Here is a 14,950-nt window from a genome sequence, read left to right as displayed (position 1 = left end):
ACGAAGAGCACCACGAGCACTGCGGTGGCGGGGGAGGGGAGGGGGGAGGGGAGGGGGGGGGGAGGGGCGGGGGAGGGGGAGGCACTCCACGTTCCTACGGCGCCGGACCACGATCTCTCCGCACGGGACGAACCGCCGCGCGTCGGCGATGCCACCCGGAGCTCGCTCGCTTTACCCACCCCCTCCGTGATGATGGGCCCGACCCCCCTACCCCCCACCCACGCACCGAGGAGGATGAGGATGCAGGCGAGGAGGGCGACGAGGGCCTCGGCGCCGACTCCGGCGAGCACCACGACGGGCTGCTGGGCGCTGCAGGCCGCGTGCAGGGCGCCGTCGCGCTCGGCGCAGGCGCACAGGCGCACCTCCAGCGTCCCCGTGGTGGAGCGCGGCCCCGGGGGGCCCCCCCCGTCCGACACGGACACCCCCAGCGGCAGCAGCAGCCCCCCCCCGGCGGCGCCGGCCGCGGCGCCGCCGGCGCGGCCGGAGAGGCGGCGGCGGGTGAAGAGGGCGGCCGTGCCGTCTACGGGGAGAGGGCCGGGGGGTGGAGAGAGGGAGATGAGAGGGGGAGATGAGAGGGAGGAGAGAGAAGAGAGGGAGGAGAGAGAAGAGAGGGGGAGGAGAAGAATGAGAGGGACGTGTGAGGTGATGGGACACGTGGGGGTCACGCGGAGGGGGGGGGGGGTGATGCGTGTGAGGGGTGGACACGCGTGGCGGAGGAGCGGGGGGTGGTGGCCACTCACTGAGGTTGTCCCGCAGGGTGAAGTTGTCGGAGGAGTCTGGGTTGAGCGAGAAGCGGAAGCCGGAGGGGGGTGACGACTCGTCCTCGTCGCGCGCACCTCAGCGTGTACACCAGCTGTGTGTGCGCAGTGGCGAGGTCGTCATCATCATCACCTCCTCCCCCCCCCACAAAGACAAGGCTATATCCCCCGTGTAGCCTTAACAAACTGTTGAGGCGAGTGCTGTTAGCGAGCACCTAGGAAGGCCAGCACAACACGCGAGGGGGTGGGTGGCTAACACCACGCCCAGCCGCCCTTGTCTCCCTAGTGGTAATGTTTTTTTTACACACATAACACCAGGTACTCAGTGGAGGCTAAGTCGACCTAGGCGATGCTCAGAACCGAATCAGATAATCGTCACTCGGTGTTAGCCGTGAACGGGAATCGAAACTCGGGTCGCGGGTTCGTAGACACAACGCGCGAACCGCTACACCGCCGCTCCATCACCATCGCCCTCCCTCCCCACTCAAGACCCCCCCTCCCCCAGCTCAAACCCTCCCTCGCCCCACTCAAACCCCCCCCTCCCAACTCACAACCCCCCAGCTCACCACTCAAACCCTCCCTCCCCACTCAAAACCCCCCCTCTAAGCCCCACTCACGACCTCCCCCTCCACACTCAACACCCCCGCCTCCCCACTCAAACCCCGCCCTCCCCACTCAATACCCCCCCTCGCCCACTCACAGCCCCCCTCCCCCCACTCAAACCCCCCCTCACCCACTCAAACCCCCGCCTCACCCACTCAACCCCCCTCCCCAACCTCAAACCCAACCTCCCCACTCACACCCCCCCTCCCCACTCAAACGCCCCCTCCCCACTCACACCCCCCCCTCCCTACTCAAACCCCCCCTCCCCACTCAAACCCCCCCTCACCCAGCTCAAACCCCCCTCCCCACTCAAAACCCCCCCTCCCCCGACTCACACCCCCCCTCCCCACTCAAACCCCCCCTCCCCACTCACAGACCCCCCCTCCCCACTCAAACCCCCCCTCCCCACTCACACCCCCCCCCCTCCCCACTCACACCCCCCCCCCCTCCCCACTCACACCCCCCCTCCCCACTCACACCCCCCCTCCCCACTCACACCCCCCCCTCCCCCACTCAAACCCCCCCTCCCCACTTCACACCCCCCCCTCCCCACTCAAACCCCCCCTCCCCCACTCACACCCCCCCTCCCCACTCAAACCCCCCCCTCCCCCACTCAAACCCCCCCTCCCCACTCAAACCCCCCCTCCCCACTCAAACCCCCCCTCCCCACTCACACCCCACCTCCCCACTCAAACCCCCCCCCCCACCACACCCCCCCCCCTCCCCACTCACAACCCCACCCCTCCCACTCACACCCCCCCCCTCCCAACTCACACCCCCCCCTCCCCACTCACACCCCCCCTCCCCACTCACACCCTCCCCCTCCCCACTCACACCCCCCCACCCCACACACACCCCCCTCCCCACTAACACCCCCCCCCCATCCCCACTCAAACCCCCCTCGCCACTCACACCCCCCCTCCCCACTCACACCCCCCCTCCCCACTCACACCCCCCCCCTCCCCACTCACACCCCCCCTCCCCACTCACACCCCCCCACCCCATTCACACCCCCCCCCCCCCACTCACACCCCCCCCTCCCCACTCACACCCCCCCTCCCCATTCACACCCCCCCCTTCCCACTCACACCCCCCCACCCAACTCACACCCTCCCCTTCCCCCTCCCCACACACACCCCCCCTCCCCACTCACACCCCCCCCCACCACGACACCCCCCCCTCCCCTCCCCCCCCCCTCCCCACTCACACCCCCCCTCCCCACTCACACCCCCCTCCCCACTCACACCCCCCCTCCCCACCCCCCCCCCCTCCCCACTCACCCCCCTTCCCCACTCACACCCCCCCTCCCCACTCACACCCCCCCTCCCCACTCACACCCCCCTTCCCCACTCACACCCCCCCTCCCCACTCACACCCTCCCTCCCCACTAACACCACCCCCCCCCACTCACACCCCCCTCCCCACGCACCCCCCCCTCCCCACTCACACCCCCCCTCCCCACTCACACCCCCCTCCCCACTCACCCCCCCCCCTCCCCACTCACACCCCCCTCCCCACTCAAACCCCCCCTCCCCACTCACACCCCCCCCCTCCCCACTCACAACCCCTCCCCTCCCCACTCACACCCCCCCCCTCCCAACTCACACCCCCCCTCCCCACTCACACCCCCCCTCCCCACTCACACCCTCCCCCTCCCCACTCACACCCCCCCTCCCCACTCACACCCCCCTCCCCACTAACACCCCCCCCCATCCCCACTCAAACCCCCCTCGCCACTCACACCCCCCCTCCACTCACTCACACCCCCCCTCCCCACCCTCACCCCCCCCCCCCTCCCCACTCACACCCCCCCTCCCCACTCACACCCCCCCTCCCCATTCACACCCCCCCCCTCCCCACTCACACCCCCCCTCCCCACTCACACCCCCCCTCCCCATTCACACCCCCCCCCTTCCCACTCACACCCCCCCTCCCAACTCACACCCCTCCCCTTCCCCCTCCCCACTCACACCCCCCCCTCCCCACTCACACCCCCCTCCCACTCACACCCCCCTCCCCCACCCCCCCCCCCCTCCCCCACTCACACCCCCCCTCCCCACTCACACCCCCCTCCCCACTCACACCCCCCCTTCCCCACCCCCCCCCCCTCCCACCCCCCCCCCCTCCCACTCACCCCCCTTCCCCACTCACACCCCCCTCCCCACTCACACCCCCCCCTCCCCACTCACACCCCCCCTTCCCCACTCACACCCCCCCTCCCCCACTCACACCCTCCCTCCCCACTAACACCCCCCCCTCCCCACTCACACCCCACTCCCCACGCACCCCCCCCTCCCCACTCACACCCCCCCTCCCCACTCACACACCCCCTCCCCACTCACCCCCCCCCTCCCCTCACTCACACCCCCCTCCCCACTCACACCCCCCCTCCCCACTCACCTCCCCCCTCCCCACTCACACCCCCCCTCCCCACTCACACCCCCCTCCCCACTCACCCCCCCCTCCCCAGTCACACCCCCCCTCCCCACTCACACCCCCCCCTCCCCACTCACCCCCCCCTCCCCACTCACACCCCCCCTCCCCACTCACACCCCCCCTCTCCACTCACCCCCCCCCTCCCACTCACAGTGACTCTCTCTCTCACCCTCCCTCCCCACTCACAGCGACTCTCTCTCGCTCGGTGCATGGAGGCCCCTCGTGGCAGTTGACCCTGCGTGGCATGAGGGGTGGCCTCAGTTGCCTCTCTGTGCGAACGGCAGGAGGAAAGCCGTGCAGGAACACGGGATATCGTACACACTCCCAAGACAAAGACCCCGTGTGTAGCCTTAGCAGACTGTTGGGACAAGTGCTTTCAGCGAGTAGCAAACGAGGGGGTGGGTGGTCAGCACCACGTCCGACCGCCTTGGGCTCTCAGTAGCGATGTTTACTCTCCGCACCAAGTACCCATTTGGGGCTGAGTCGACCTTGAGAGAGGTCCATGACCGGTTGAGATGAATGTCACTAATGGCCGTGAGTGGGAATTGAACTCGGGTGACCGGGTTTGTAGTGCAGCGTGCTGATCACTGCGCCACTGCTCCCCACACTCCACACTCTTACTGACTCATTAACTCACTCACTCACACTGTCACTCATAGACTCACTCACATACAGACACTCTCACTCACAGACTCTCAGTCACAGGCTCACACTCTGCCGAACAGGGGGAGAGCACACAAACTCCACACTGAGTGGACGCCCGAGTTGGGAACCGAACCCAGGCGCTTGTGGCCGGGAGGTGGCGCGAGTGTCACCTGCCCCTCCTGCACCCCCTGCCCCCCCCCCCCCCGGGCCCCCCACCTGTCCAGCGCGCGCCCCCTCACAGACGAGCGCCTCTGCCGGCAACTGCAGCACAGGGGCGTTGTCGTTGACGTCCAGAACGCGCAGAGACACGCGGCCCCGGCCAGACAGCGCCGCCTCATCTACACGCACCGCACGGGGGGGGGGGGGGGCATAGTGGAGGGCAGGGGAGCAGGGGGCAGGTGAAGTTGAGGGGTCCTGGTCTCTGTCGAGGTATAACGTGGTTGCACAGACTCAATGTGAAACTCTCTCTCTGTGTCTCCCACTCACTCTCCCCTCTCACTGTGTCTCCCACTCCCCCCCCCCCCTCTCTTTGTGTGCCTCTCACTCTCCCCCCCCCCCTTTTCTCTCTGTGTGCGGTTGCAGTGTACGAGAGGGCCTCCTCCGCCAGGGTCAACTGGGCCAAGTGCGAGGCCCTGTGTTTGGGGTCGCGAGGCGGCGTTCGCTCTGTGCTCCTCCCAGGAGGAGTCAGTTGGCGGGACGACGGAGTCAAGTACCTGGGGGTTTACCTGGGGAAACCGCACGACGTCGCTCTGAATAACAGGAACGAGCTGGCCGACACAATTGAGGCTAAATTACTGACATGGGCATGCCTCGCTCCGCAGATGTCATTCAGGGGCCGAGTGCTTGTCGCTAACACCCTGGCAGCATCCGTGCTGACGCACAAGACCAAGTCCCTCCAGCCTCCTGCTTGGCTACTAACCAGTCAACCGCTCACTCGTGCACTTCGTCTGCCATGGGAAGCACTGGCTCAGGCCGGGCGTTCTCTGCCTGCCAGTGGGCAAGGGCGGCCAGGGTCTGGTGGACATCGCCGCCAGGGTCATGAGTTTCAGGCTCATGGCAGTCAGGCGGCTGCTTTACGACCGGGAGGAGCTACCCTGGAAGTCGCCGGCCCTCGCCCTGCTGAGGAATGCAGGGGGGTGTCTGGGGTACGGAAAAGAGCTCTTCCTGATGAACCTGAGCCTGGTCGACTACACGAGGCTGCCAGGTTATCACGAGAGCCTTTTGGACGCGTGGCGGAGCTTCGAGTGGAGCAGAACGCGTGCGCCCTACGACCTCGCGCAGTTCCTGAACGAGCCCTTGTTCTGCAACGGGCTCTTCCAGAGGATCAGAGGAGAGAGGACCCTGGCTCTACGCCTCACATCAGCAGGGCTCTGGATAGTCTTCCACCTCGTGCAGGCCCATCAGCTCAAGTGGAAGACCGCAGCTGAGATCGCCAACACTGCAAGGGGACTCCGCTCCACGCTCGCTGGGGAGAAGCTGCTGCGGGACGTGCTCCGTGCCGTGAAGGAGCTGCGCCTGAAGCTGGAGGCACCGGGGGATGGTGGCGGCCCTCCCCCCCCCCTTCGTCTCCTTCCTGGAGTTGTGCTTCTCCTGCGCGCAGCCCCCTGGTCACAGCGACTCTGGCAAGCTACTGAAGCTCCGAGGCTGCAGGAACGTGCCCCTTAAGAGTGCCCCAAACACAGCACTCTACACGTGCTGCGTCAAGGCGCTCTACACGTGGCTGTGTCAAGGCGCTCTACACGTGCTGTGTCAAGGCGCTCTGCACGTGCTGTGTCAAGGCGCTCTACACGTGGCTGTGTCAAGGCGCTCTACACGTGCTGTGTCAAGGCGCTCTGCACGTGCTGTGTCAAGGCGCTCTACACGTGGCTGTGTCAAGGCGCTCTACACGTGGCTGTGTCAAGGCGCTGCATTTCCGGGACCTGGCCTACCTACCGGACACACAATGGAGAGACCATTTCTTTCCCCTTATTGCAGCCGCCCCTCAATGGAAACAAATGTACAAGTCTTCCGTAGCCAAATGCTGCGGTGACCTCCAGTGGAGATTGGCACACTGCACGTTGCCTTCGGCTGTGTGGCTCAGCCGAACTAAATCAAATCTGTGTTTTGATTTAGTGTGCTGATCTTAAAGGTGCATTGAAAAATGTTGATACTCCGACTGATGCTCCTACTGTTGTGGAGTGACTCATGCAGCCAGCTATGGCTGCAGAGTTTGGTAGTACATGTTGTTTACGTCGTTTATTGTGAAAATTCGTTCACAGTTCCTATGGCTTTATTTTGGTGTTTTTCGATAAGTTTTTTGGTTTGGCCATGTTTGTTTGTTGTAGTAGACTGATGTCCTTAATCTAAGTTGTCTTGTGGTTGTTGTTGTTTGACTTGCATCCCACTGGGATTTTTGCACATTTTTGTGTACGGTGCTTTTTCTGCAGATATTTTACTGTCTTTTCTTGGATTTTCTGTTTGCACTCAGTCACATATTCACTTTAAGATGTTTTTTGTTCATGTTTTTGTTTTTTGTTTGTTGCGGTTGCACCCGATTCAAGAGCCGAATGGCTCACAGGGCTATACCTAATAAATGAACTTGAACTTGAATCTCGCCAGGGGTAACAGACTTGTGCATTTCCTGCGGTGCCAGGGAGGATCTGCCCCACCAGTACTTACACTGCCAGCGGCTCAACCCAATGTTCCGCCTTTTGGGGGACATCTTCAGGAAACTGGGGGTGCCCTTCTACAACAGCAGCAGCTTCGTATATGGGGTGGTGCCTTACCTGGCGAACAAGCGTCATGACTTCGCCAACTTCGCCTGCGCGCAGGCGAAGTTGGCGGTGTACAGAACGAGGAAAAATAATCTGGAAGGTGACACTGACGGCTGCTCTGTGCTTCCAGTGTTCAGGGGCCTGCTTAAGGTGCGGCTCCAGCTGGAGCACGCATACCACACACATGTCGGTGATGTAAACGTCTTCTTCGAACGCTGGGGAGCCCCCTCATGTTCACCTTCTGAGGCGCTCGCTCTTCACCGTGGCGTGCGCGATGACCACCGCCACTAAGTGACTTTTCTTTCGTGTTGTGCACGGTGCATTTAGCGCCACAGCGCGTGGATTTATAGCATGTATTTGTTTGCTGGTGACTGTGTATTTCATATCGGAATCGCCTCCAGTGCTGTTGCTGCTGGCGGCAATAAAAGTTGTTTAAAATTCAAAAAAGTCTCTGTCTCCCACTCTCCCCACCCCCCTCTGTGTGTCTCCCACTCTCCCCCCCTCTTTCTCCGCGTGTCTCCCACTCTCTCTCCCCCTCCCTCAGTAGTGATGAGCAAGCCGAGGCTTTCATCTAGCAGTGGACAGACCACGGCGTTCCCAGCCTCACCACGACCTCCCGCACGTTCGCAGGGGAGGGAGGGGGCGTCCGCTGGCGCGCTCTTGCCCCAGCGGCGCACGTGGGCTATCTGGGCTCTCTGCGCCCGAGCGTGCGCTCGGCGTTGCGGTTGTCGCCGCACCCACCGGTCTGCGTGGCGATCACCGAGAGGTTGTGCCACGCGCGCGTCTCCCGGTCGAGCTCCCGCGCCAGCGTCAGCGCGCCGCTGCTTTCGTCGATCTGGAAGTGGCCCTCTGGGTCCGTGTTGCGGTCGATGGAATACCTGGGGGGGGGGGGGGGTCAGTCACACCACCAGGGGTTAGTCGGACCACCACCACCACCACCGGAGGTCAGCCCACAACACCACCCCCAACGAGAATATGACCACCGAGAGGGAGAGCCACACCACCACCAACAATAACACCACGGAGGGACCGGCCTTGTACAGCGGTTGGCTTTTTAAGCCAGATAACGAGCGGCAGGGCTAGCGAGCGACAAGCGAGCGAGTTCCTGGCGAGCGAGCGAGCGAGCAGGGCGGTCACCTGACAGGCACGCCGGCAGTGTCGGGGTCTCGGGCCACCAGCGTGGCCAGGAGGCGGCCGCGCGCCGCGTCCTCGCGCAGCTCCAGCGAGCGCTCGGCCGGGGAGAAGGCCGGGGCCTCGTCGCCGTCGTCCACCGACACCGTGACGCTCGTGGCGTCGCGGAAGGGGCCCACGGCGGCGGCGGCACGGCCCTCGGGGCCTGGGCCCTGCACCTCCACCTTGAGGAAGTAGGAGCGGCGGCTCTCGTAGTCCAGCGGCTGGTGGGCGGAGGGGTCACATCATGATCCGGATCGTGATCGCTTGCCAGCATCCGTGATGGTGGCGGTGGTGGCGGTGGTGGCGGTGGCGGTGGTGGCGGTGGAGTTGGTGGTGGAGGTGGTCGTGGTGGAGGTGGTGGTGGTGGCGGTGGCGGTAGTGGTGGTGGTCACGCTGCACGTGGCTGCTGTTACCCAGCGCCGTGGAGTCACCAGCGAGGGTTGGTGGAGCACACACAGATGGGCTGTGAAACTCCCTTCCCCGTGGGCGTCGAGGAGGAGTCGTGCCCTGGCTCGCCAGGAGAAGGCGGCAAAGCGAGTGGACTAATCTCCATCTTTTTCCATCTGTACGAGGATAGAGCCTTGCCCCCTCGTGCAATGCGTGGGTTTCTCCTGGCACTCCACTTTCCTCCCACACGGCCCTCTGTATGTGAAGGCGTTTTCGGCCAAATGGTCTGAGAATGCCTTCACATACAGAGGAGCACAGAGCTCGGGGAGAGATTTAATGGTGGCTCCTCAGGGCCTGATGCCAGCACCCAGCGGCCGACTCGTGCCGACGACGTCACGGGATCGTTGGCGCGTCACCACTACTTGAGCAACCCATCCCCCTGCCCCCCCCCCCCGCTCCCCCACGTCACCTGCTTGAGGGTGATAATCCCCCCTGCCCCCCCTGCCCCTACTGCCCTCCAGGATGATGATGCCCCTTGTCCCCCTTACCCCCGTTCCCCTCCTACCCCCCTCCCGCCCCCACCCCCGGCGTCACCTGCTTGAGGGTGATGAACCCCTCGCGCGAGCCGGCCTCGGTGCGGATGTTGAAGGTGTCGCTGCCCCCTACGATGCTGTACGAGAAGCGCGCATTCTCTCCCACGTCCGCATCCGTGGCGAGCACCCCCCCCACCGTGGTGCCCACGGGGGCTAACTCCGACACGGACATCTGGTACGTGTCTGGGGGTGGGGGGCACGGAGGGGGGGGGTAGAATGGGGGGAGGAAGGGAGGGAGCGTGTGGGGGTGGTACAGAGTACGGGGATACAAATGGGGAGAAGGGGAGAGATGGATATGGAAAACGAGGGAGATGGGAGGGAGATGGGGAGAGGGGAGGGAGACGGGGGAGAGAGGAAGGGAGTTAAAGTGAAGGGCGATGCGAGTGGCGCAGGGTGGTGCGAGCGTGATTATCACGGGGAGGGGCGAGGGGAAGCAGACCGGGTGCGAGCGCCAGGCCCCTCCCCTCGTCCCCCCTCTCCCCCTCCCTTGCTGCGTCGTCATCGTCGCAGACGCCGCGAGAGCCTCGCCGAGTCTGGAGATGCCTTCTCACGAGGCGCCTGCACCCCCTTCGGGGCCACAAGCCGGTCCCCCTGTATGTCCGTCTCCTGGCACGTGGCGGTTGAGCCAAATGGCACGTGGCGTTCTCTGTAAACCGCACTCCACCAACTCTGCTGGCACTCGGGGCGGTGTGGGTACTCCCACCTCTTCCAAGCGGTACCGGCCAGCGTGGAGAAGTAGGTTAAGTACAACCGCTTGTATGTACAGTGTGTGTGGTATATATTTTCTGGAACCCAGATCTGTCAGAATTTTTATTTTTGCTGGAGGAATCCGATAAGCTATAAAGCTCATCTTCACAGAGGTCCAGTTATCCGGGACCTGGTCTCAAACAACATCGGGCAGCCGCATTGGCTCAGTAAGTGGGCAAGCGAGTCTGGCTATTCTGCTGCTGCTGATGAGACGTCCATGACGTCTCCTGGCCAAACCCCATTTGGCGGAGCCAGGAGACTGAATCGTTATCTTCGGGGCTCCTCCAGAAGCAACAAAAAGCATCTAGGGATGGCCACGTGGAATGTTCGAACGCTCACTGCGGCAGAGAGGCTGACACTCCTCTGTTGGGAGCTGGACCGGTACCGCCTGGATCTCTGCGGTATTCAGAAGGTCCGGTGGACCGGCTCTGGCTCCTGCCACCATGAGGGGTGGACAGTCTTCTACTCGGGGCAGGAGACTACCAAACAACAGGGAGTGGCTCTTCTTCTGAACAAAAGAATGAAGGAGGCATGGGAGTGTGGCGGTGAGGTGTGGGAAGCTGTAAACCCCAGACTACTTTGGGCTCGCCTTCCCATCAACCAGAGGTGAGGAGTGGTGATCGTGGTTACTTATGCCTCCACCGAAGATGAACATCCATGGAGGGATGCAGGCAAGGCCTTCTATGACCTCCTGTCACAGGTGCTGGCTAAAGTGGCCCCTCGGGATAGAGTAATCTTGATGGGTGACTTCAATGTCTGAGTTGGTCATGATGCTAGCACTTGGTCTGTAGTGATTGGAAGGCATGGGCCAGATCAGCTCAAAAACAACGGTAGGAGGCTGCTAGATTTTTGTGCAGGCTATGGGCTTGTAATTACCAACACACTGTTCTGGCATCGGCGCATCCACACAACATCATGGATGTATGACGGGTCCCAGCAAGAACATCTGCTGGACTACATAGTGACGGAACAGCGGATGCGGGCCCATGTCGTTGACACCAGGACCTACTGTGGAGCTGATCTGCCCACTGACCATTGACTTTTCATCTGTAGATGCGCCTGCCATTCTTCCAGGACCCTATTCAAACCCATAGTGGCATGGTCTCAGCTAGCTGATGAAATTAGCAAGCGAGAATTTTATCTTCGCTTGTGGCCGGGGTTGGCACCGTCCCCCACTCCTGATGTCGAGGGTGAAATGGGCGAGGTTTAGGACTGTGGCTTATGCAGCCGCAATGGCTGCTTTGGGTACATGGACCAGACCTCTCCAGAGACCCTGCCTGACAGAGGAGGTGTTCAGGTCATCTATAGCATCCCACATGAGAGAATAAGGAGGCTTACCACAGCCTTCACTCGGAGGTTCGGAGAGCCGTGAGGCACTGCAAGGATGGTTGTTGGTCGCGGGTTGCTGAGGAGATGGAGTCAGCCTCAATGGCCCGCGATCACAAATCGCTTTTTAACTCCATCAAAAAAGTAACCTGCAGCGCCACATCTATTACCATCATCAGGGAAAAGAACGGTGATCCAATCTTAGACCCCCAGGAACAGGTTTGCAGATTTGCTGAACAAGTGTAATAAACCTCTTGGAGACGGCTTGTGGAATCGGTCCTTTTATTTCACTTCTTCAGTTCACAAACACTCCCCGTTGCTGGCAGGCAACGGGAAGCGGGCAGACAGCCCACAAGAGACGCACCGCCACGTGGCACCCGGAGCCCCGCTCGCGCGTGGCCCCTCTCTCTCTTCGTTTGTTGTCTGACCACGTGTCTCTGATCTCTCCCCTTATTTAACGCCTGGGTCACGTGGTACACTCCAGCCAATCCTTAATAGCCTGCGCCGAATGTTACAGATTCCCCATCAACTCCCGGGACCACGCCCCTTACTTGTCTTCCCATTGGCTGAGGCCAAGACCAGCAGAACCAATCACCCTAGCTGACATCCCGTGATCACGCCGAGGTCATGCTCCCAGGCTCTCCCCCCATTGGCTGTAAAGCGGGACCGGCAGAGCCGATCACCACGTGAGCCGGACATAGGCTCTTATTACACAAGTATGGGGAGTCACCCCCTGTGAGTGGCTGGCTGAGGTGCCATCTGTTGAGGAAGTACTGAGGGCGATCCAGAGCCTAAGACCAGAAAAGGCACCAGGCAGAGATGATCTCCCAAGCAAAATTTTGAAGGAGGGTGGCGTTTGTGCACAGACTGCCCTACATCACATCATAACAACATTCTGGACCACTGGATGGGTTCCACAGGATTGGAAGGATGCCCTAGTGGTCCCCCTCTTTAAGAAGGGGGACTGCACAGACTGTAACAAATACAGGGGCATCTCACTCCTCAGTGTGCCGGGAAAGGTCCTGGCAAGGATTATTCAACATCGCCTTGCTAGGCACGCTGAGGAGAGGCTTGTAGAGTCCCAATGTGGTTTCAGGAAAGGGCGGTCCTGCACAGATGCCATATTTTCTGTCCGTCTGCTACACTAGAGGTATAGGGAATTCCAACAAGACCTACATCTCTGCTTTATTGACCTGGTCAAGGCCTATGATACCATGACCTGCTGCTCATGATCATTAAGGACCATCATGATGGTGAGCGGGACCAGGTAAAACTACGTGGCCGGGAGTCGGAGACATTCTCTGTTCACCTTGGGGTGCGACAGGGATGTCCTCTGGCTCCCACATTATTAAACATCTATTTCGACCACGTAGTTTGTGAAGCCTTCAATAGCTGTACCGGAGGAATTTCCATCTGGTACAGATAGAATGGGACACTGATCGATGCCCGGGTGCAGTCAAGGGATGGCTCCATATTGCTCAACCATTTTGTATATGCCGATGATCTGGTAATTGCTGCTCAATCTGAGGAGGAGTTGGAGGGGCTGCAGCTGAACCTGGGGCTTGTCACTAAGAGGTGGGGACTTACCATCAGCCCCACCAACACTAAGCACCTGCCTGGTTATGTTGTACCATCGGACACTCCACCACCACAACTCCCAATTGGTGATAGGGCAGTTCTGGAGAGAGTGGGGAGATTCCCATTCTTGGGCAGTGTGCTCATGATCGGCTCCGGTTTGACAGCAGAGATCTCACTCCGAATCAGTCGAGCGGCATTATATTTTCATCGGTTGCGTAACGCTGTGTGGAAGCTACCTGGTCTGTCGCTCCGCAAGAAGCTTCAGGTCTTCTCGGCCACAGTCATTCCCTCCCTTCTCTACGCTTGCGAAACGTGGACACCCCTAACAGAACATCTTTGCCAGTAAGAAACATTTAGGCTGGCCTGCCTATGATCCATCCTGGGTTTAACCAGGCTGGATTGTGTGAGGAGCTCACATATCCTTGAAAGATCTGGACAAAGTCCCATTGGTGAGCTCCTCCGGCAGGCAAGGCTGTGTTGGCTGGGTCACGTAGCCCGCATGCCCAGCCACCACATGCCTAAACAGCTTTTGTTTGGCTGGATCCAAGGGGCTATACGGGTGTGGCACGGGCTAGAGAAGAGATGGAGTGATGTGGTACAGGAGGACGTGGAGCTGAGTGGACTTGCCGATGACTGGTACCAGCGGTGTCAAAATCGGCCTCTGTGGAGGAGGCTCGAGAAGGACGCTATTTGGCAGTTGGAGGCAGTCGACCTTCAACAACAACGGAGGGCGGAGGAGTGACGCTCACAAAAAGGAGCGGAGCACCGACCGGCTAAAACACAGCAAGTTGGTACAGTAGGGGGCACAGGTGGTGCATCGCCCATAATATCAGTCATCTCAATGTCCATCCTACAATGTCCCATTACAAGGGAGAAGCACAAAAACATAGACAAACATTTAGTTTTTTGCCCGTATTAAAACGGCTGTGAGCCGTATGGTTCTGAAAACTCAATTCCCCTGTACAAGAATACGGGGTAAACCGTATGTGTTGACAGTGCGTGTATGTGGGTGCGTGTGCTCACTCCTGGTGAATCTCGGGGGGTTGTCGTTGATGTCCCCCAAGGAGACGCTGACGGTGGTCGTGCCGGTGAGGCCCCCGCGCTGCCCGGCCATGTCCTTGGCCTCCACCACGAGCTTGTAGGAGTCGCGGACCTCGCGGTCCATGTTGGGCAGCGCCGTGCGGATCACGCCTGGGGGCGGGGGGGGTGGAGTTGGGTGCGGGTGGGGGGGGTAAAGGTCACGATCAAATATGCAATGGATCCATAGTGTTGACTCTTTAAATGGAGGGAGGGTGGGGGGTTGGTGCGGGTGAGAGAAGGAAATGAGGAGGGGAGTTGGCAGTCGCGGCGACGGGACGCGGGAGGGTGAGGGTGTGTGAAGTACGTGTGGTGTGTGTGTGGAGTACGTGTGGTGTGTGTGTGGAGTACGTGTGGTGTGTGTGTGGAGTACGTGTGGTGTGTGTGTGTGGAGTACGTGTGGTGTGTGTGTGTGGAGTACGTGTGGTGTGTGTGTGTGTAGTACGTGTGGTGTGTGTGTGGAGTACGTGTGGTGTGTGTGTGTAGTACGTGTGGTGTGTGTGTGTGGAGTACGTGTGGTGTGTGTGGAGTACGTGTGGTGTGTGTGTGTGGAGTACGTGTGGTGTGTGTGTGTGGAGTACGTGTGGTGTGTGTGTGGAGTACGTGTGGTGTGTGTGTGGAGTACGTGTGGTGTGTGTGTGGAGTACGTGTGGTGTGTGTGTGTGGAGTACGTGTGGTGTGTGTGTGGAGTACGTGTGGTGTGTGTGTGGAGTACGTGTGGTGTGTGTGGAGTACGTGTGGTGTGTGTGTGTGGAGTACGTGTGGTGTGTGTGTGGAGTACTTGTGGTGTGTGTGGAGTACGTGTGGTGTGTGTGTGGAGTACGTGTGGTGTGTGTGGAGTACGTGTGGTGTGTGTGTGGAGTACATGTGGTGT

At 61.1% G+C, this 14,950-nt stretch overlaps 1 protein-coding gene across 1 annotated transcript in view; it reads right to left on the bottom strand.

Moving 5' to 3' along the window:
• LOC144949703 (cadherin-7-like) overlaps positions 1-14,950 on the bottom strand; it is a 39,680-nt gene that overhangs the window by 10,150 nt on the left and 14,580 nt on the right. Inside the window, 9 exon segments of the mRNA XM_078879723.1 lie at positions 2-19; positions 227-520; positions 741-837; positions 839-853; positions 4,659-4,780; positions 7,937-8,073; positions 8,333-8,589; positions 9,350-9,531; positions 14,023-14,190. Coding sequence (XP_078735849.1) covers positions 2-19; positions 227-520; positions 741-837; positions 839-853; positions 4,659-4,780; positions 7,937-8,073; positions 8,333-8,589; positions 9,350-9,531; positions 14,023-14,190 — 1,290 coding nt within the window.

This window comes from Lampetra fluviatilis, chromosome 54 (assembly GCF_964198595.1).
Source record: "Lampetra fluviatilis chromosome 54, kcLamFluv1.1, whole genome shotgun sequence".
Lineage (NCBI taxonomy): Eukaryota > Metazoa > Chordata > Hyperoartia > Petromyzontiformes > Petromyzontidae > Lampetra > Lampetra fluviatilis.
The sequence above is the reverse complement of the archived record's forward strand: the minus strand, read 5'-3'. Positions and strand labels throughout refer to the sequence as shown.